Consider the following 23,735-nt stretch of genomic DNA (forward strand, 5'->3'; position numbering starts at 1 on the left):
ATGGGAAACCACGGAAAACCATCTTCAGGGCTGCCCTCAGTGGGGTTCGAACACACTATCTCCCGGATGCGAGCTCACAGTTGCGCGTTCGTAACCGCATGACCAACTCACCCGGTTTGCAATGATTTGGAGTGCTATTTTTTCTTTCAATGTGAGGGGGAAAAAATAGGGGCAAGAGGTTCCCTTTGTACCAGAAAGTGGCAGATTGTCTTGGATTATCGCTGTCGTCAATGAAGAGAGTAGGAGCCGCTTCAAAGGAGAATGATGGAAATACGTCATCCAGGTCATAATTTTACACATCGGAAGTGAAGAACGATTTCTTGACGGTGCAGAACTTTGTTTTATTGGCAAGAAAAGTATTGGTGATTACCAGAATGAGATGAACTCGACTCATTATGAAGAATGGTTCATGAAAGTCCTGAGTTTATTGCCTCAAAGTTTGGCTGTCGTTATAGATCAAGCTCCATATCATGCGAGGGTCGATCCTTCATCTTAAAACCCGAACATGTCATGGCTGAAACGTGAAATTATACATTGGATAACGTCAAAGAATATTTCACTACCACCTGGAGTTGACGATTATAACAAATTAACTAAATCAGAGCTGATTGTCCTTGCCAGACCTTAGTTTCAAACGCCGGTAAAGAAGCTGGAACAACTGCCGAAATGACTTCGACCAGATGTACCGTACAGATTATTTGGTTACCAGTGGCCCATTGCGAGCTTAATCCACTCAAGCTCGTTTGGGCTTACGTAAAAGGGAAAATAGCAAAAACTTTTTTTTTTTCTTTACGTCGCACTGACACAGATAGGTCTTATGGCGACGATGGGGATAGGACAGGCCTAGGAGTTGGAAGGAAGCGGCCGTGGCCTTAATTATGGTACAGCCCCGGCATTTGCCTGGTGTGAAAAGGGGAAACCATGGAAAACCATCTTCAAGGCTGCCGACAGTGGGACTCGAACCCACTATCTCCCGATTACTGGATACTGGCCGCACTTAAGCGACTGCAGCTATCAAGCTCAGTCAAAAACAAATATGGCTAACACATTAGAAAATGGTAGAGGTATGAAAGCAATTTACGCTTTATGCCGAGAAGCCTTACGTACCGTGACCCCTGAACTCTGGAAACAATGTATTAAACACGCGAAGAAAACTGAAGACCACTACTGGAAAAAGGATGGACTGTCAGCAAATGTCGCTTATTTCGAGTCGGTCATAATCAACATGAATGACAGCAGCAGCGATTCTTCGGAACACAGTGATTTTTCAGGCGAAGAAAATTGATAGAATTAAATACCGTAAATATATGTAAATAATAATACAAATAACTCTTGTAAAAATTGTACAGTATGATATTTCTAAATTAGAAAGTTAACCATTTTTAAACCAGCCGTTGAAGGTCCAAAGCCCTTATGAGAAAAGGTGATGGGAAGTGGAATTTATAAGAGGAAATAAAATTAAAGGTTGAAAGGAAACGAATGAAAGTAAGCTGTGTTCGTTGTGCGCGTGAATACTACTGAACGCGGCAACACTGCGCCCGATTTCACCACCCGGCCTGCTGTTAATCGCATGGTCCGGCGTACACAAAACTTCCTTTGAATATTACTCTTCATAAATTTGGTACCACACTGTACGGTTACAGTTGTTGTAGTTTCTGATAACCATGACTGAGTGCTTCAAAACAAGCCCAAGTTTGCTGTTGTACGTTTATGGTGGGCCGAGAAAGAGTTGCTTTAGAAAAATGATAACTTTTTTCAGGGTCGTTGAAAAAAATTGTAACTTGAGTATTACACTACAAATAGATGTGGTTATAACATATAAAAATTTCATTAGAATCAGACAAGTCGTTTTCCTTGTACATATTCCTAAGTGAGCGCTTCCTAGAGAAGAAGCCAAAAACCCGGGCAATATTTATTACAACCACAAATAAAAAATATTTAATGAACGTCAAAAACAATGCGTCTTATATACATTAATGTAGAATTAAACAAGGAAAATATTGGTATAACTCGAATTTCAATAGGCCTATTGGTTCGTTTGTAATTAAAGCCTAAACTGGAGTGTCCATAATAAAAAATCCGACAGTAGGTTTTGTTTCATCTACTTCACCTGGAATTGTGTCCCTTGGTCTACTTGGATATTTGTTACTGTGAACTACACTGGGTATTTGTCCTGTGGATTGTGGAATTTATGCTTTCTTCAATTATCTTAATAACGTCTATCAATTTCCAGTGGCAGTTTCCACAATATATCCTACAGAATTTGGATATTTCTTTCGTGCATCTTTCCACTGGGTTCGATGATGGGTGCCTAACTGAACATAGTATATGCTTAATACCTAATTCTTGCATGGCTTCACGGAATTGCGTGGATATAAATTGCGTACCTCGGTCTGTTAGTATATTACTTGGTTTTCCCGTTTTAGGCAGTAAGTTTCTAATATGCATCGTAAGTCCTGTTTAGAAGTTGCCCTCTGGATTGGTTGCAACGATATATACTTAGAGAATACATCCATGATAACCGCAATGAACTTTCGCCCTTTTTTCGCTGTTGGTAGTTAACCAAAAATATCAATTGCATACATCTCTCTTGGCTTGGTCAGCAGTATTGTGATAGGTTGGTGCTTGGTTAAGAATGTATTATGTTGCTCTTTGACAGATGTCACATGTCCTAATTATATTTTTGACCATCCTTCTTAACCCTTTCCAAGTGAACCTCTCTAAGATGGTTTGTGTCACCTTATCGATGCCTCCATGTCCAGTGATTCTGTGGGTGTGCCAAATAATCTCTTTCTGCAACTCCTTCGGTACCACAATACGTATTTTATCTCTGCTTTTATCTATATAGCTTGTTAGCATCCCATTTCTTAATACATATATCCGTGTTATTCCCGTTTCTGTGGCGTTGTCAGGAATATCTTCTAATTTTCTTATGATGAGAGTTAGATTTTCATCCGACCTTTGTAATATGTCTAAATTTTGCAATTGATCTAGTAATTCCTCATCTTGTTGTACTAATTCTATATGTTGGACTATTTCTTCTTGTTCCGTTGGATTTCGACTCAGTGCATCCGCCAATACGTTATCCCTTCTGCTACAATGTTGGAACTGCTGTATGAATAACATCCATGAATCTAAATTTCGCAATTGATCTAGCAATTCCTCATCTTGTTGTACTAATTGGATATGCTAATTCTGTATGTTGGTTAGGTTAACACAGTTTTTAGATTCAATTATATTTTGTATTATTCCCTGTTTTCACTGAATTTTATCGCAGCGAGTTGTTTTTATTGCTCCATATGATGATGTAAATATTGTGCTGTTTTTATTTCAGTCATATCTCTTTTGCTTTTTCATTTGTTCCTTCATTATGTTTTTTGGCACATTTTTAGCTTGTATTATGTAAATTACTTCAACCCCCCTTTTCACTGAAGATGGCTCAAACGAGTCGAAACACGTTTGAATTTGATTACTCCATCTAATGATGGAATTATATGCTGTATTGAATTAGGAGGATACACTTAATTTTACCTTTGTAAAGTGAAAACCATCAGTACGGAATGATTCTAATATCTTGTAATAACATCCATCTCGTAACTCTTTCACTTGTCATGGCAGCCTTTAATCCAAAAATCAATGCTTTATGGTCTGTTCTTATAATTATAGGGTACCCATATATAATTTTCCTCCATTGTTGCAAGGCAGAAACTATTGCTAAGAGTTCTTGCTCTGTTGTTGTATAATGGTTGTTCATGATTTTTTAGTTTCCTACTGGTGAATGCCAAATATACGAGTCTTTTGGGGTTGTTCTTCTCCTCTTCGTATAAACATGCTCCTATTCCTATATTAGATGCATCCAACTGTATAATAAATTCTTTCTCGTAATCTGGACAGCCTAGTTTTATGCTGTTAAGCATTAACTTCATTTCCAGAAATGCCTGGTGTGTTTCTTCATTCCATTTCCACCTGTTATTTATCTTCAAGAGCTCTTGCAACACTGCTGCTGCTTTAGTATATCCATCGCAGTGGTCTGCGAAGAATTACGTCGTGTCTAGAAATTGCCTCTCTTGCTTAAGGCGACACTCCGGAGATAAAGATATTTTTACCTAATGCATGGATTTTCACGAAACTTTGTGGGAAGGTCACCTACATAAAAGTAGAGATATCACGAACATTTCTTTCATATACAATTAATAGTTTTTCCAAAATAAATTTTTCTTTTGAAATTTTTAATTATTCATGAAATTTAATTAACAAGTTAATGTAAATTCGTAATTAGGTAGATAACACTTCTTTTAAAAGCACTACATATCGTTTTTTCTGTACATAATTTATATAAGGAGATATATCGTACTAAATTTTGTGTAATTTTTACGTTCTAAAATTTTGGACTTAAAAATCCCTACTACTTGAACAAATTCTGCAATCAAAAATTCTGTACGTAGGTTTCTTAATATAACTGTGATACATATACCATACAAATTTTGTTACATTTGAAAGAATATTATGGGAGAAAAATGGGATTCTTTGCCCCCATCCAAATTCTTCTACTGCATTACCTTCTCTTCCTTGGCCTACAACTGCATTCCAGTCTTCCATCACAATTAGATTCTCATCACCTTTTACATATTGTATTAAATCTTCTATCTCTTCATATATTCTTTCGATTTCCTCATCTGCTGAACTAGTAGGCATATCGACCTGCACAATTGTAGTGGGCATTGGTTTGGTGCCTATCTTAACATTAATCCTTTCACTATGCTGGTCGTAGCAGCTTACCCACTGCCCTATTTTCTTATTTATTATTAAACAAACTCCTGCATTTCCTCTGATTTTGTGTTTATAATTCTCTAGTCGCCTGAACAAAATTCTGCTCTTCCTGCCAACGTACTTTACTTATACCAACTACATCTAACTTTAGTCTATCCATCTCCCTGTTCTCTAACTTACCACAACAATTCAAACTTCTAACATTCCATGCTCTGACTCTCAAAATGTTAATATCCATCTTCCTTATGTAGACCCCACCTGGAGATCCAAATGGGGGACTATTTTACCTCCGGAATATTTTACCCGTGAGGAAGCCATCATCAGTAGATCATTCATACAGAGAGAGCCGCATGTCCTCGGGAGTTAGTTACGGCTGTAGTTTCCCGTTGCTTTCAGCCGTGCAGCAGTATCAACACAGCTAAGCGTATGTTGAGTATTATTACAAGGCCATATCACTCGATCATCTAAACTGCCGCCCTTGTAACTTCCGAAAGGCTGCTACCCCCCTTTTGATGAACCATTCGTTAGTCTGGTCTCTTGACAGATACCCATCCGATATGGTTGCACCTGCGGCTCAGCTATCTGCTTCATTGGGACGCGCAAACCTCCCAACCGCGGCAAGATCACATGGTTCGCAGGGGAGGTACCTATCAAAATGCATTTTGATTTCATTGCATTTACAATTTATTAAAATTCGTATCCACCTTATTCAATACCAAAAATGTTGTTAAGATGAAATTACAACATGTATATTTATTTTATCAGGACTAGTTTCGACGCTTTATATTGAGTCATCATCAGCTGATATACACTGGAAACATTGGCAAACATATATAAGTTTATCTACGTCACACACATTATAAAAACTATGATAAAGATTTAAAAACCATAATATAATTATACTATTTCCGAGTCCATATTGTCCAAGACTTGCAATTATTAAACTTTGGATTGCTAAAATCTGATGCAATTTGGTTTAAATAATCATTAAAATTAAACAAAACTAATAATAAAATCACGATCTTCTTAAAATGAAAAAATTGGTAACTTCATAAAGCAACGGCTTCTGGGTCCGCCTCTTTTCATGATCGCCACATTTCAACATTTTGAAGATTTCACAGAATAATTTTAATATGGTTTTAAAAGATTTTGAAGTGTCAAACAGTGTCAATGTCATTTAAAAAGATTGTTTAACCTTATTCTGCGACATTATGTTCACTACATGGCAATAGCCTGAAGACTTTATTGAATGGTTTTAATATGTTTCTACAAAAACATTTTTTAGAAAACTTCAAACAAAGTGAATGTTTTTAAGAAGATCGTGATTTTATTATTAGTTTTGTTTAATTTTAATGATTATTTAAACCAAATTGCATCAGATTTTAGCAATCCAAAGTTTAATAATTGCAAGTCTTGGACAATATGGACTCGGAAATAGTATAATTATAATATGGTTTTTAAATCTTTATCATAGTTTTTATAATGTGTGTGACGTAGATAAACTTATATATGTTTGCCGATGTTTCCAGTGTATATCAGCTGATGATGACGCAATATAAAGCGTCAAAACTAGTCCTGATAAAATAAATATACATGTTGTAATTTCATCTTAACAACATTTTTGGTATTGAATAAGGTGGATACGAATTTTAATAAATTGTAATCTTGGTTCAATACGGACGAATAATGAAATTTATATACTTAACTTCAATGCATTTGGTTTTAGCCCATCCATACATTCATGCTTCTCAAGTTTTTGTTCATGACATTTGTAATGGTATGTAGGTCACAAGGATGAGCATATGCGTAGATTTGTAGGTTGTGCCATATCGTATTACTTGAGATATCCAATGTCAAAAACTGCAAATGGGAGAGGTCTAAGCAAGGATCCTTGTGGTATTACAGCCCCAACAATTTGCCATGAAGAGAAATTGCCACAAACTGAAGTGCGCTTCTGGTGATCTGAGATGTAGGAATAAATCCAGGCTAGTGTAGGCTACTATTAGAGAAATTGAGGTTGCACAGTTCAGCTGTTAGAATACCTTTGTCATCAGTCCAACAACTTACTGAGATCTAGTAGAGTTAAGACAAGTTACTTACCCTTTATCCATAACCATGCCAATGTCATTTGTAACTTAAAGCAGTCCTGTTGTAGTACTACAGTGTTCTGAACCCAGATTGGTGTTCATCAAGATCTCAGATACACTGTTACTTATCTATGTACAATTTTCTCATATTTTTGGCAGGTACAACATTCGGAAGTTGTATGGTTTCATACGCCTTTGAAATTAGGTAGACAACAGCTAATTTCTTCACGGGGGGGGGGGGGGGATACACATCAGTGAGGCATTACTTACTTACTTACTTACTTACTTACTTACTTACTTACTTACTTACTTACTTACTTACTTACTTACTTACTTACTTATAATAATAATAATTATTATAAAGTTGATTTTACGTCCCACTAACTACTTTGATGGTTTTCGGAGATGCCGGCATGGTAGTAAATTACCGACATGAGGATGACGTATTAGAGCACCTTCAAATAACACCGGATTCAGCCAGGATCGAACTTGCCAAGTTGAGATCAGAAGGCCAGCGCCTCAACTGTCTGAGCCAGTCGGCCTGGCTTTACTTATTGCATGGCTTTTAGTGACGGGAGTGTCCGAGTATATGTTCGGCTTGCCTGGTGCAGGTCTTTCTGTTTGACATCTATGGGCGACCTGTGCATCTGGATGTGAGGTGATAATGAGGTAGGGAGAGGGTGAAACCCGGTGTCTGCACGTAGCCTATTCCTGTCAGTTGACACCAGGGGTTCTGCTCAAAGCTTTATATCCCCCATCCAACGGACGAATCACCATCAACAGTGTCGTATGCCCTCACTCCATATGAACACTGCAAAGAGGTTTGTAATTGAATCCATACTTTTGGCATCCTGCTGGCCAACAATCTTATGATGAAATTTTGTTTCTACCAACAGGACTCACACCAGCTAACCACGGTGTCAGACTATATAGACTTGATGCCTTAATGATCATGGCCACCAGTCGGGCAGTGGGATGTTAATTATATGTGTTAAGCTGGGTAGAATTATGTCAAGAATTTTGAATAACTGTGGGGTTATGTCACCACATCAATCATCAACAATCTTCACTGATCTGCATTTGGAGCATTCACTCACGTGGCAGATTCCCTATCAGTTGCTTGCCTAGAATTTTCTTCAATTTCAAAGAATTTGGAAATTTATTGATCATCTTCCTTGGTAACAGCCTCCCATCAAAGCGATATCTGACCTTTACACCCTGGTTGTCTGTAAATGTTCGTATAGCATAGCAGCTAGGTAAAGAGCTAAGAGTGTTGACGCAAGCACACATCCTTGTTTCAATCCATGAGTGATTGGAAATGGATTAAATATTTTGATGAATAATTTGCCCAGGCATGTTTCAAGAAGAGCCTTGACCAGATCTACAAGATGCTGTGGACAGCCAGTGTTTCTGCACTGTCCAAATAGCTGGTCTTGGGACTAAGTTGAAAACCTTCTCCAAGTCATAGAACACTACATGTGATCACATGTATTCTCAGTTCAATACAGACCAACCAGAATGAAATTTATAACCCTTAATCATAGAACACTAGGTATAAAAGACTCTGTTGCTCTCTGCATTTTTTCTGGATGTACTTCCACAGATCATATGTTGTGCCTCTAGAGGTTCGAAAACTGCACTGCAACCCAGGTAGGATCCTCTCTGAAATAATCTGCAGGCAATTGAGCAAAATTCTAGCAAGAATTTTACCTGCCGTAGATAGCAGTGATATAGCACGATATTTGCCACAAACACTACAATCACTTTTTTTGAATTGTCACCCACTATAATGACTTACGCTTCTAAATTAATCCTCATCAGAGGGTGCAGAGGAACAAACACAGCAGTCAAATACCACATTAGCACAAAACTTACCCTTTTCACTCCTAGGATAGACCACAGTAAAGCATGCTGAAAACCCACCCTCAAACAAAATAAAAAGATAGTGAATCCCAGCGTGTTAGGCTGCACTAACTACTATGACATACCTCCTGAAATTTGAGAAAAATATAATTTGATACTAAAACCAATAAGTAAATGCAATTCGGGGTGAAAAACTTAGTGAGGTTGGTAAAAAAATCAACAAATAAACCCCCTAAACTGAACAAGTGACAATTAACATAGTGGAGAATTCATTAACAGGATCTCAATTTTAAAAATTCAGTTACAAGATCTGAGGGGTAAATTACATATGAAAACTAAATGAGGTTGATAGATGGCATTGGAATTTCCCAAAATTCCCATTTAGGGCATCAATACTCATAATAGCCAAACCATCAAATCAAATTCAGCCATAAGAACAAGAGATGCAAGGAAATAATAGAGCATAAGGTAGGTTAGGATATAAGATTCTCCAACATCAATGAGTAAGTTAAATTCCAATAAATCCAATAGGCAGAAATAAGATAATAAATACAGCAAAAACACCCAAATAAAATCCACTGAAGAAGATGAACGCAGAGAACATAAAAATCTCAATAATTCCAATTAAAGGCACCCAAGAATCATAAATTAATCATGAACTAAAGTTAAATTCCACAATATCAAATCACTTGGTCCACAACCACCCCCTAAAACAAGAAGAAAAAAAACATACGCCCACTTACAGCAAGAACAAAGTTTATATTACGGGGAACCATGGCACAAGGGAAACGCCCACATAAGAAAAGCAAAAGAAGTTAGATGCGGGTAACAGTGTTATAGAGTTCGAAGAAAGAAATGTAATCATTTCAAGGCTCCAAAGAAAATCATGGCAAATCTCAATGCAATCACAATCAGTAAGAGTACAGATTTTTTTCCTTTTTTTTTTTTTTTTTTCCTGGACTTCTTTAATGTAACATAGTGGTTAAGTTGCTGCATGGTAAAATCATACTGAATGTATGAAGAGAAAGCTTAAGGTAAAATTTCATATTTTGAGGGGAGGATCATGTGAAATTAAGTTAAATACAAAAGAATGATAGGTAATCTTGCTTACACAAAACAAAATTAGTACCTTATTCAGGCAGGAAAACAAATTCACGTGGAATTGAACAAAAGGAATATAACATCTTGAAAGAAAAGTTTCAAATTTCAGTGCCAAAAAAACTTAGGATATAGGTATACCACACCAACCTAGGTAAAACTTTACCATAAAATAATAAAATGAATATAACGTTAATACTTGAAATGCTAAGAAATGCAAATAAGGTAGAAACACCCAAAGGTGAAAAAAGAAATAAACTCAACATAATACTCAACAATGAATGAATGATTCATTTAAGTAATGGGCGGTAAGTAACTTTACCATATCGCTATGGTCACCTGCTAGTGCTGTTGGATGTCTCTTGTTGTGCTACACACATGTATAATATGAACAAGTTCCTTACATACTCATAAATTTAACAGTTAATGAGGGAAACAGTGATCAATATACAGGGTGGTCCACCAGCCCTTGTGATCTAGTTTTATTAATCCCACCACTTTTACTACAGTTCTGAAATACATCTGTCCTTTTCCCTATATCGGGATAATACGAGATGTGTGGTTACGGACTAGAAGATACCAGGACTCGTGAGCGCCACTATTAATTCATTATGGGTACCTCGAATGAACCTGTAAAACAAGCACAGTCACGAAGAACACATACATTACAACAGCAGGTGCACACACAGACCAGGAGGAGGTATTGTATTGGATGGGAACTGCATGCTGCGTGTCAAGCCTCACAGTAGCTCACATGGCAAGGACGCACTGGGAGATGTGATAGTGGACAGTGCTCGAAGGTTCAAATCCCACGCAAGTAATTATTTTATTGCCAATTGCCTAGGATATGGTAAGGTTGCATACTTGATAGTTTCCACAGACTGATTTGTTTATTTGGTCCTTTAAAGGGTCATGTGTATTTTGTCTTCCATATCCCTGTGGTTACTGCAAGTTCTGTTGGACGTCTCTTGTTGCGATACACATACATATAATGGAGCTGGGTTGAATGAGGAGGTGATGGTCTATGGCTAGGACACAAGCAACCAGTTAGCTACGTTGTACATGTTCCAAGCTTTGTAGACCATAGGCAGGGCAAAGTGTGTCCTATTGGAACAATAACTTGCAATGACAGGTATGTAGCAGCGCAAACTCCCTTGCTTCGAGGTAAGTCACAACACAAAGCTTATTCACTGCCTCGTGATGTATTCCCGTGATGAGTATGTGGATATATTACTCATCTACGGAGAGGGTAGACAGAATACATACCAGGCACAACGCCTGTTATCAAGAATGCTATCCGGATAAACGGCAACTGACAGGCAGGCCTTTCAGAGTGTGGAAAGATGTCTGCAGGCTCCTGTGTCCCTGGGATGGACAAAACGTGTTTGAGATCATTCTGTGACATCTTGGATGCTATCCAGCATAACCCTCTCACTAGCACGCGGGCCATTGCACAGGAGACGAATATCAGCCAGGTGTCTGTTACGCAGATATTGCATACCCAACAGTTTACCCATACCATCTACACTTATACCAGGGCTCCATGGACATGATTTCGAAGCCCGGGTGGCATTCTGTCAATGGACTCTGTAACATTGGTCACTGGTCCTGCCTTTTTAACGGCCATCTTATTTATGAATGAAGAGCGGTTCCACAACAATGGAACTGTTAATTGCCATAATATGAATTACTGGAGTGTGGATAATCCCTGTAAGGTATGAGAGGTAGCTTTCCAGGTACAGCTGGTTGCGAACGTACAGTTTGGCATCTTGGGTGATTACCTTATTTCTTTGAGGGACCTATGATGGGAGAACGCTATCTGCAGTTCCTGCAAGATGAACTGCCACCCTCCGTTAAACATGTGCCACTCCTTGTCCGCTGCAGGATGTGGTTTCAACGCGATGAAAATCCACCCCACGCATTGGTGGTCGTCCAGAGCCATCTCCATGTGACATATCCTGATAAATTATGATAATAGGAAGGGGGAGGACCTGTTCCCTGGCCCACCAGATCGCTCGATCTTACATGCCTGGACATACTTTTTCTTTCTGTGGAGCCATGTAAAACAACTGTTGTATGCACAGGAGCTGGCCAGTCCTGGTCACCTTAGACAGCTCATCACCAAGGCTTGCCAATCTGTTGCACTGGAGATGTTGCAACATGCCAGACGGTCCTTACAACATCGCACTCAGCTCTGTATTGACCATGGAGGTAGTCAGTTCAGGCAGGTGCTGCGTTAAATGACTTAAGTAACTGAAATCCTGTCACAGGTTTCTTAGCCTCTTTCAGCCCAACGCCATTGCCCTATGCCACCTTTCCAATGACACTTTTCAGGGCAAAATAAACAAATCAGTCTATGGAAACTATTAAGTGTGCAACCTTGCCACATCCCAGGCAAATGGCTGTAAAAAAGAGAAAGAAAATACTTGCAAGGTTTGACGTGCAGTGGGCAGTTTCCAGCCTATACAATACCTGTTCGTGGTTTGTGTGTGCACTTCCTGTTGTAAGGTACATGTTCTTTGCATCATCTGTGCTAGTTTTATGGGTTCTCTCGGGGTACTAATAATGAATTAATAGTGGCGCTCATGATGCCTGCTCTTTTCTAGTACATAATCGCACATCTCTTTATATTACCTCGGTTTAGGGAGAGAAAACAATGTATTTTAGAACTGTAGTAAATGCAGCGAGTTGCATAAAACTAGATCGATGATCACAAGGAGTGGGTGAACCACCTGATATTGTTTACCCCATCCCATTGTTGAAAATTGAAGAGAGAGATGAATTTGTTCAATCAAAAAAAAATTGATGTGTAAATTTAGGCTGCTGTTCTTGGGATTATGATTATCAAATGTTGTCTAGGAGCCTGACTTAGTTTTAATGTAATCTGTACCACTTTCTTGGCTGCTTGGAGACCTCTACTGTATGCTTTCCTCCCTCCAAATTATCAACTGAAGGTAAAAATTTACTACCAGATCCTCATGGTTAATAACATAACTTAATCTAATCTCACCTTGAATTCCTTGGTAGAGAGACCCACCCGAGAAGTACATTTACTTTTATAAGCAAATATAATGCAGTATTACGTCATTCCCAGAAATCAACACACACACACACGCACGCGCACACATTTTTTTACCAACCACCACACAAGAAGAAATCCTGAACATTGATAGCCAATGGATGGAAGAACGATGCCATTTTGGTGGGCAGAAAGCGGGGTTTTCAGTGATACGTTGGTAAAGGGCTCATCACAGATTAATGGATTTTTGTCACTAACCAGGACGGCTGATCCTTTGACATGGCAAAACATTAATTAAAATTCAGGACGCTGTCACACATAGAATGCACTGTTGTCACTCCCTGGATCTAAACAGTCCACCAAAATGACATCTTCACACCATACAACTGATCAAGGCGTATGCCCTTAATTAAAATTCTGTAGTACCCAAGGGATCCTAGTGGCCTGTTAGCCACTTCTCTGCTTCTCCCCAGACAAATGGTCTTGTCTCTAGCTGGACCTGATGTATCCAGACCAATAGTTTTGTCAGTACCCGGACTTAACCAGTCCTGTCCTATCCAGACTAAGTCTCTGTCTCTACTGGAGAGTGGAGAGAGCAGCATGATCGCAGCGATATCTATATCTGGTTATGGGGTTGGCAACAATTCACCGCTCCAAGTACATTAGAAAAAATAAAATAAACAGAAGATAGTTGTGCCGTGAGTACGTTCACATGCTGCAAGTGGTGTCTTTAGGGCCACGTAGTAAACCTGTATCGTGTACTTGATTTGTGTGTTATAAAACCAAGTCTGTAATTCTGTACATTTATGAATGGTACCAGTAGTATTTCCAGTGCACTGATAGTTGCTACTATAAAATATTTAACATTTCATACGTTGCAGTTTTCTATTGGGCCGATGCCCTTAGATGTTAGGCCTCTTTAAACAACAAGCATCATCATCATCAGTTTTCTATTAAGAGTTTTCTGTGGTTGTATTATGTGTTTACTCTTTCTTTTCAGTGTTACCTGGGTGATGCTTTCCGATGTGCAAGTTGTCCTTATCTTGGAATGCCAGCCTTCAAACCAGGAGAAAAGATTCAGCTGTCAACTAATCAACTTAAGGCAGACTTATAAGTTAATCATTCCTGTGTTACATGTAGGTTGAATTTTAATAAATTCTAGAGTTAATTGTTTCAGTTGATAATTTAAGATAATAATGTAATGAAACACATTCATCTCTTAAAGTAAAGCAGAAATGCACAGTTTATATTAATAAATTATGTGGACTTACATCTTCTTGCTCCATTCTCATTCCTTATCAAATAATGAAAATCCACTGCCTGTTTCCAGTCACTCAACCGGGTCAGGAATGGCATGACTGAAGCTCCCATCTAGTGGCGAGGATATGAATTGTGCCGGCTGCCGAAGCCTGTCACACTCCTCTCGGGCAATGATTAATGAATGACAGATGAAATGAAATTATATTGGAGTGTTGCTGGAATGAAATATGACAGGGAAAACCAGAGTACCCAAAGAAAAACCTATCCCGCCTCCGCTTTGTCCAGCACAAATCTTACATGGAGTGACCGGGGTTTGAAGAACCCAGCAGTGAGAGGCCGCCTGAACCACTGAGGCTCCCAAGGATAGGAAATGTGCTGGCTGCCGAAGCCGGTCGCACTCCTCTGGGGCAATGATAAATGACTGACAGATGAAATGAAATGTTAATGGAGAGTGTTGCTGGAATGAAAGATGACAGGGAAAACTGGAGTACCCAGAGATAAACCTGTCCTGCCTCCGCTTTGTCCAGCACAAATCTCACATGGAGTGACCAAGATTTGAACCACGGTATCCAGTGGTGAGAGTTTGGTGCACTGTCGCCTGAGCCACGGAGGCTTCTCCTTATCAGATAATATCTATTAATATTTAAGACTAGTTGGTTAGGATTAACTTCCATCATTAATCAGGTATAGTCATCTCCACCTGTGTCTTTCATTTGGTCTTCCATATAATTTTATCTAGTTTGTGTGCAGTTAAGTCTTGAGGCCTGTGTATCTCCATAAGGAAAGAGAATCATTTTTATTTATTTTCTCCAAGATATTTTGTCCTTGAAAGAGAGTTGTTATTCAGGTACACCATAGTTTTTGATTGGTTTAAAATGACCAAATATGTCTCTCTCTTTTTTTATTTTAGATTGTCCTGGCTTACAGCTACTTGAGTCGGCAATCTATTTTGATTTGGAATTTGAGTGTAAACTAAAGAAATGTGAGATAGAAGGTGAAGGGGTAATTAGTATTAAAACAGCATCAGACTATTCAGTATTAGTTTTGAAAACAAATCTCACTAAGGATGAGTTTCTATTATTGAAAATGAGGCTCTGTGATCTTGCTCAAAAAAGGGGTCAGTTGCTAACCCCTGTAAATTGTCAATAAGCTGTAGTTCCAAAGTTATTACTGCTATGCATCTCCACCAACACAACATAGTACACAAAAGTCAACAAGTGGATTCGTAGGACTGGCCTTAGCTTATTTGCTTAGCATAGCAATAAACTGCTATTAAAAAAAGCTCAAAAACCATCTTCACAAGATACTCTTGACATACCGAGTAAAACAACTGAGAAAGGAATAAGTGGGTACCTTGTGAGAATAAACCTCAGTCAGTAGAATGTCAAGATCATTTTGAACTAGGTTTTTGCAAGAAAATGCCCCAACACATTAAACAAAACCAAAAACTCCAGGATCTGCTGTATAGCCTAGATTTATTTTCAGAATATAGTTTGTTCTACCTAGTCATTAGTACCGTTTTGAGGAAGAAAATTAGCCTTTTAATGACATACTTATTTGCAAGTGGTCTTACAGATGATTTTTATAAAATATCTATCAGATTGCCTGTGTCCTCTGAGACATATTACCTCAGCCTTGCAGACGCATGGTCATTCAACAGAGGTTTTCACACAGTGTGTGTTTTAGTTGCTTGTACTTAGGGTGACTGTCGTGTGCTGCAGGAAAAAACATTCCAATGATGGGCAATATTGATACTCAAATGTATCGGTATCTAGACCTAAAGTAGAACCTCATTTTACTGAGCTAATTGTTGTGGTTTAGCAAAATAATGAAACTGATTGCATACGAATATTAAAATATTCCTTGCTATCAGATAGCACTCTTAGTTTCTGTGCTTACAGATTTGCTCATTATTTTAAAAGGGAAGCCACAGTGTGATAAGAGGTTTTGGTAGTGTTGGGAAACAAGCCATACTTCTTAGAACGAGTAAAGCAGTTTAATTATCTGGGTTGTGAAACATACATAGATGAGAAACCTGACTTCAAAAAGAAATTGAATAGCTTCCAGTCAACATGTGGCTCAAAAAGAAGACATTTTTAGGAATGCTTGGAAGGACATCCGGATAAGTTTTTATAATGTGGCAACTAGATCGACCTTGGTTTAAGGATGAGAAACCTTGGTGACAAAGTGAAATTAAAGCAGAATTGAAGCAACAGAAATGAAGTTTCTGAGAGCTGTCAAAGATTACTTACTCTTATAAAGCATCTGTAGTAGAATATTGGACAGGATCTATAATTATCTGGGACACAGAAAAATGTTATCCATATAAAAATGCATTTGAACTCTTAGAGAGAATGGAAACCAGCTGGCTCCCAAAAAGTACTTTTCAGTATCAGCCTAGCCTCTTCAGACCCATTGTTCACTACAGTGTACATCAAATTTAAATCATTTTCAGGCGTACCCTTTTCCTCCTTTCAAGAAATTTTTTTACAACCTCTTTTCTCGTTCATTGAAAGTATTTGAGCATATCAATTGAGTTATCTTTTATTGTTTACCAGTCAGCACAATAATAAAATCCACATTTAAAAAAAGTACAACTATTAACAATATTATGTTTCAGTAATAGTTCCGAGTAAGTTGGAAATTACACTAATTTTTTACAACATACAATAATTTAATGTTGTTGGTTTTACATCCTACTAACTACTTCTGGCAGTTTTTGGAGATGCCAAAGTGCTGGAATTTTGTCCTGCTGGAGTTCTTTTACGTTCCACAAAGGGGGACATATTTAAGCACCTTTAAATACCACCAACGTGTCAAGTTGAGGTCAAAAGGCCAGCACCTCAACTGTCTGAGCCACTCAGCCCGGCTTTACAATATACAGTAACTAATGTAACCCTATATCACTAACCATTCATATGCTGGACGACGCACATAGAGATGAATGTTCTTCCCCCAACCTTCCAGTAACATTTTTTGCTTTTCCTTCTCAGTACCTTTTCCAGTAGGCGCCCTAACCGAAAGCATGAAAGTTCTTTTGTGCGTACTTTCATTTTACTGTTAAGGAACTGCAGTCGTCTGAGGAGATAATAGTTAGTAATGATGTGCCAGTATAGACTGTACATAATGTTACATTCTTCCACTGTTATCCAGAAGAATACATCTATTTACTTCTATTTACCTCTTCATCTATGCATCGCATTGCCCCTTCTACCTGCTATCGCTGGCCGCCATCAACCAACTGAACACACTGCCTATCTACTCTGCTGTTCGCCACGTCATTCTGATGTAAATTTGATATCACGTTTCCGAAAGAACTCAATATGTTCTAGTGTTTTCCTTCTGTGTCACTTTATTAGCCAACTCAATCCTCTTGCACCCCAGTCTACTTACGACTTCGGTGTGGTGTATGGAAGGCTCTCATTTTGTCGAGTGTATTACACGCCATTTCTTAATTCTGATCATCTGGACTGCTATGCTGTGACACTGGGTGAGCAAAGCTATAATTTTATTAAGACTGTGTTGGGACTTTGTTTCCCAGAGCCCTTCAGGCTGCAAGTTCTAACTTAGTACTACTAAAATGTTTTCATTCCTCCCCTGAAGGGGGAGGCGGGCCTCTTAGATGGTGACACCGTCTCTCAGGCTGGGAGATTTGTTACAGTGAAGGAGATGCTCGGAGAGGGTGAGGAGGTTGGCGGCCGTGGCCTATGCTAGGAACTGTCCCGCATTCGCCTTAGTGCAGGAGAATGAAAAACGACGGACAACCATTCTCAAGACAGCCAACGGTTGGGGGCCAGCTGTGAGGTCCAGCCCTGTCCCATCTCCCGAATGCAGAACCACAGTAGAACCGATCAGAGTGCAGAGTTGTTGGACCGCGGACCAGCCATGGCCACTTGTGGGCCAAAACCCACTCTGCCTCTACTAATCCTTGTAACTTCACTATTCTTGCCTTTAAGTGTTAATGCGGCCTTTAACTACCTGTGAGTGCGGCGCTTGTTCTCAATGTGTCATAGACAGAGATTTACCGGGCGAGTTGGCCGTGCGCGTAGAGGCGCGTGGCTGTGAGCTTGCATCCAGGAGATAGTAGGTTCGAATCCCACTATCGGCAGCCCTGAAGATGGTTTTCCGTGGTTTCCCATTTTCGCACCAGGCAAATGCTGGGGCTGTACCTTAATTAAGGCCATGGCCGCTTCCTTCCAACTCCTAGGCCTTTCCTATTCCATCGTCACCATAAGACCTATCTGTGTCGGTGCGATGTAAAGCCCCTAGCAAAAAAACAAAAAAAAAAAAAAAACAAGACCGAGATTTTGGACTTTGCCGGTAACTTCTGGCAATGAACTTTCAAAGAAATTCTTCTCACAGATTCTTGTAATCATTAATGAAGTGCTCTGCATCCCTAAGTTTGAAATTCAGTTTTTAAAAAAATTGAACGAATCCTCGTACACTTAACCTCTTCCCTGTCCCTTCCCCTTTTGGTAATAAGATTCAGGACTTTGCTAAAGTGTTTTCAGCTTTCATGCCATTATTTACATCCTTTGGAAGGAAGTTTGTAAATTAATCAATCGTGTATATTTGTTGAATATCACATTACCTGTGCAAGGCCTTTCTATGTGGCTGGTCTACTTCAGTGTTAACTTACTTGTATCTTGTTTTGTCTCTCTCTCATTCAGAATAGACTTTAACCCTCTTAGAGCCACACCTATTTACAGTGGGTATGCTAAGAATGCCACCTGCTTTACGACCAAATTGCAAGGCTAAACAAAATGAACCAATTCTCCTAACTCTAAATCCAGATAATTGATTATTGTCCCAAATTGTAACTAAGGTTAAGTTATGAGTAGGTTCCCACTTTCCAATACTTATCAATTTCTATATAATAGGTTTATTAATTACATAATATAAACCATATAATCTCTAGTACATGTTTCGTTCCGATTATGGAACATCTTCAGCTAAAATTTGACAAAATGGCAAGACAATTAAAACACATTGATGTTATGATGATACAAAAGCTAAAAGATATGATAAAATGGCATGAAGATTAAAACATATAATTATGATGATAAAATAAAGTTCATTCATGTTGGTTAAAAATTCAACAAGTCAGTGTTCAAATGACGAAGTAAAAACGGCGATAAGGTTCTTCTTCATGTTGGAGACGTGTACAAGAATGAACTTTATTTCATCATCATAATTATATGTTTTAATCTTCATGCCATTTTATCATATCTTTTAGCTTTTGTATCATCATAACATCAATGTGTTTTAATTGTCTTGCCATTTTGTCAAATTTTAGCTGAAGATGTTCCATAATTGGAACGAAATATGTACTAGAGATTATATGGTTTATATTATGTAATTAATAAACCTATTATATAGAAATTGATAAGTATTGGAAGGTGGGAACCTACTCATAACTTAACCTTAGTTGTGCTGAGCCAATACGGAATAAATATGAGATTTATAAGCTGTCCCAAATTGCTCAGAAAATTTGACTGTATTGATATTGATAGCAAATAATATCAACTAAGGTCACATTTGGGGAAGAAAATGTTTCTTCCTGGGAAATTAGCATGGAGCAGATTATATTTTTTAAGTTCAGACCTACAAAAGTTACCTGAAATACGTAGGTACTCACGTAAGAAAGATGTGTCAGAATGTCTTATGATGTGTACTTGCTCATAGTCAGATGTAAAAGAAAAACGGGATATTCTGCCTAGTGAAAAAATCCACAGCCTGTTTCTAGTCATTCGACCGGGTCAGGGATGGAATGAATGAAGCCCCCCTCTAGCGGTGAGGATAGGAAATGTACCGGCTGCCGAAGCCTGTCGTACTCCTCTGGGGCAATGATAAATGACTGACAGATGAAATGAAATGTTAATGGAGAGTGTTGCTGGAATGAAAGGCGACAGGAAAAACCGGAGTGCCTGGAGGAAAACCTGTCCCGCCTCCACTTTCTCCAGCACAAATCTCACATGGAGTGACCGGGATTTTGACTATGGTATCCAGCGGTGAGAGGCCGGTGCGCTGCCGCCTAAGCCACAGAGATATTCTGCCTAGTATTTATTGAAATTATTTTAATACTATCTACAAGAAAATCAGGAACGTATTTACACTTTTTCAGTCCCTACCACTTAACACTTGTGGAGCCCCCGTTTGCACTTTAAGCACTGTAAATGGGATCTCTTTACTGATCCACCATCTTTCTTGCTACACATGGCACATCATTTTAGGTTACATCCCAGAAGTTTTTCCAGTAGCGCTCCGGGAGGACTTGGATCTGTCGGATGTTGTGCTGGAGATAAGACGCTCTTTTCTGACATCCACTCATTTTCAAGTTCAAGAATAATGGAAGATGTAAATTTTAACCTTGTCATTTTCTTGTTAGAGGAGTTTTCCTTATAGATAATATATGCATTCAACACCATTCTCGCGAAAATTGAAAAGACAACCTTCTTCCAAAACTTGAGTGTCTGGCGCTTATCTAGGTAAGTGTATAGCATCGTATCTGAACCATCAACACTCCCCATAAATTCGTTTTACTGATGTGTAATTGTTGGTTTTGTTACCTGCTTAGGTCTGTTCTTTCTTGGTTTGGTGGTAGTTTTGCTTTCGGCAATGGAATACATAGACAAGAGCAAAACTGTATGTTTTTTAGATTTTTCTCCCAGTAGCCAGCTAGCGGGACCTCGTCCTTTATAAAGTACCTAGCCTCAGCAATAGCAGATTTACCTTTCAGTTTTGAAGGGATATCCTTCCTGTTTCACCAGAGGGTACCTGTGAAGTATGTGCCCTTAGAAAACAAATGCTGGGCCAGACTAATCGTAGTAAAGAAATTGTCCATTACCACATGATAGCCCTTCATTAGGTAGTTGCCTATCGCCAGTAATTTAGTCACAACAAGAAATGCTAGTCCATGTTTCTGTATATTTTTCCCATCGACATTGCTCTTTGCTCCACGGTGGCAGAAGAAACCCAAACAATAATGTGATATTGAGTCCAGAATTTTATACCCCATTTGTGGTGTTTTTTGTTTGGAAGATACTGCAACAAAGAGGAATGACATTTTGTTCCAACAAGTGACTCGTCTATGCTAAGGTGTTGGCGGGGAGTGTAATGGTGTCTGAACAAATTGTTGGTGTGATCCACAAGTGGACTGAAGTGAGCACATGGGCCGTATTTCTCATGGCCTGGTGGAAACAACGAATTATTATTCACAAGGTGGAAGAATTTTAGTATTAGCTGGAATTTGTTCCTTGAGAACATCTTTGAAAACCATGGGATGTCTTAAAAATCAGTGTTCCAGTATGAAGATATTGTTGGTCTACATGCAATTCCCATCTCTAACAATACAGCGAAAAACTTTTAATTTCCTTTAGAGTAATAGGCCGCCGCTGCTTTGCGCGAGAATTCAGCTGAAATTATTGTGCTGACCTCGAGAATTGAGTAGCATATCTATTAGTTTGTCACCATTAGTTGCCACAAAGCCTGAGTAAAGAAGAGAAAAAAATACGAAATACGTTTTGCGTTGCAAGGTGGGACATGCTTTGGACCTGGATTTTCCAAGTAGACAGGTTCAGGGTGATAACGAGTATCACTTCCTATGAAAACCTCCCAAAACACAGATCTTTGGGGAGCATTACTGCTATCACCATCATCATAGTTATCCTCATTATCAGGACCGTCATTTGCTCCATCAATAAGTTCGGAATCCTCCAAGCTCTCAGATATATTTGCAGCACTTACTTGCGCGGTTCCCGCCATAACCTGACTACTGTCAGTCATTATTCTCAGAATGACTCCCATTAAAGGTTGAAGTGTTCAAATACTCCACTAACTCGTCATTGTTCGCAAACACATCAGCATCATGCCTTGCTGCCATTTTCACTAGCTACTCAGCGACACTTCATAAAACATACACCAGGTTCAAACACTCGTATCCCGAGCAAGCAAACATAGTGACAATCTGCATGCAATAATAAAAATTTTGTTCCTTCATTATCCTACAACTTGTTTTTCCACCCATCAACAAAACAATACTCAGTAATTAGTGTTTATTAAGGCACTAGGGAGTCGGGAGGAGCAGAATCGTGCTCCTCGACACTCTAAGGGTTAAATATCTGTCCTCTTTGTTAATGTTGTTGTTCTTGCTTACTCAAAATATATGTCGTTGCCTGCTTGCTGGATTCCGGATTCTCTTATTCAACTTTTTCTGCTTTTCCTCGTACCTGCCTCCGATACCCTTTGTATTCCCAGTTGCTTCCTGTGCGCCCACGTCAACTTCATGTATGAGCGTATTCTAAACGATTGTCAACAAGTCATTACATCTATGAAAAATAGATTGGTCATATTATTGTTATTATTCCCACTATTGCTTCTAAATGCCATTTTTACAAATGGTAACAGCTCTCTCTATGGAGAGTTACAATGATCAACATGTTCCTTGTCAATGGTTACTTAACTCTTTCGCTGCGGAAGTCGACTTTCTTCCCTATAGCATTCGCTGCGGTAATCGACTATTGTCGACTTGGTACTTTCCTACTATAGTTTCCGTGTGCTTCTTTAATAAAGGCGCATGTAATAATATAAACATCTATAGTCACGTATTGACTATGTACTAAGCATTGTTTGAAAACGTTGCTGCCAATACTGGATGTATGTATATTTGTTATCTTTCACCTGCCCGTCCACCAACATTCCTGTCAGCTGTCTGGCTGATAGCAGGTATGAGCGTGCGATTCTGATTCAGACTGTTCAGTAAATTTGGACATTGAAACAAGTGATGATGTGCATAGTGATTGTTTAGAAGAAAGTGCCAACGAGGAAAATCTTCATTTTGTATCGGACTGGTGGGATATTAGTAATGACAAAAGGATTACAAAAATGGAATTACGTGACTGGTCTAATTTTGATATAACAGTGAAAAGCGAAGTTGTCCCCATACAAGGAATTTCTTCAATTTATGCCGCATTCAGTGTTTGAGCATACAGTAATGGAAACAAATAGATATGCTGAGCAGTGTTTCAATAAAACATTTGATTTTCCTCCGCGTTCGAGGTATAATCGATGGACTGAATGCACAATAGAAGATGTTCAGGCAATGGAGGCTATTGATATTGGGATGGGAATGTGTCGTAAATCAACATTGCAGACTTACTTTTCGGAACAATTTTGGCTTAGTGCTATGCCTAATTTTGACCAAGTGGTGTCGCAAGACAAGTACTGCTTTCTTCGAAGCTTCATACATTTCAATAACAATTAAAACCACATTGCTAAGGGGTCGCCAGGTCATGATCTCCATTATTCAAGATAAGACCTGTCGTTTTTATTGTAGAAAATACGTATCTGGAGCATGCTTCACTTGGAAAATGCTTATCAGTTGATGAGTCTATGCTGAAGTTTACGGGAAGGCTGTGGTGTAAGCAATACCTTCCTTCAAAGCCATCGACAAAATGGGGTGTAAAATTGTGGTCACTATGCGATAGTAAAAGTGGTTACCTTTGCAAGGTTAAGACTTATGTAGGAAAGGACAGTGATGAGTCAGTCCCTGGGGAAACTTTGGGAGAGAAAGTGGTAAGAAGCCTGACAAGAGAGTTTTGAGAATACTGGCAGAATTGTGTACGTGGAGAATTTTTTTC

General features: G+C 38.8%; 1 protein-coding gene across 1 annotated transcript in view; it reads left to right on the forward strand.

The window, feature by feature from the left end:
• CIAPIN1 (cytokine induced apoptosis inhibitor 1) overlaps nt 1–14,107 on the forward strand; it is a 48,361-nt gene extending 34,254 nt beyond the window's left edge. The window contains exon 5 of the mRNA XM_067144640.2: nt 13,838–14,107. Coding sequence (XP_067000741.2) covers nt 13,838–13,951 — 114 coding nt within the window. The 3' untranslated portion in view covers nt 13,952–14,107. The remainder of the gene's footprint in view (nt 1–13,837) is intronic.
• The last annotated feature ends 9,628 nt before the right edge of the window (nt 14,108–23,735 follow it).

This window comes from Anabrus simplex, chromosome 1 (genome assembly GCF_040414725.1).
Source record: "Anabrus simplex isolate iqAnaSimp1 chromosome 1, ASM4041472v1, whole genome shotgun sequence".
NCBI classification, from domain to species: domain Eukaryota; kingdom Metazoa; phylum Arthropoda; class Insecta; order Orthoptera; family Tettigoniidae; genus Anabrus; species Anabrus simplex.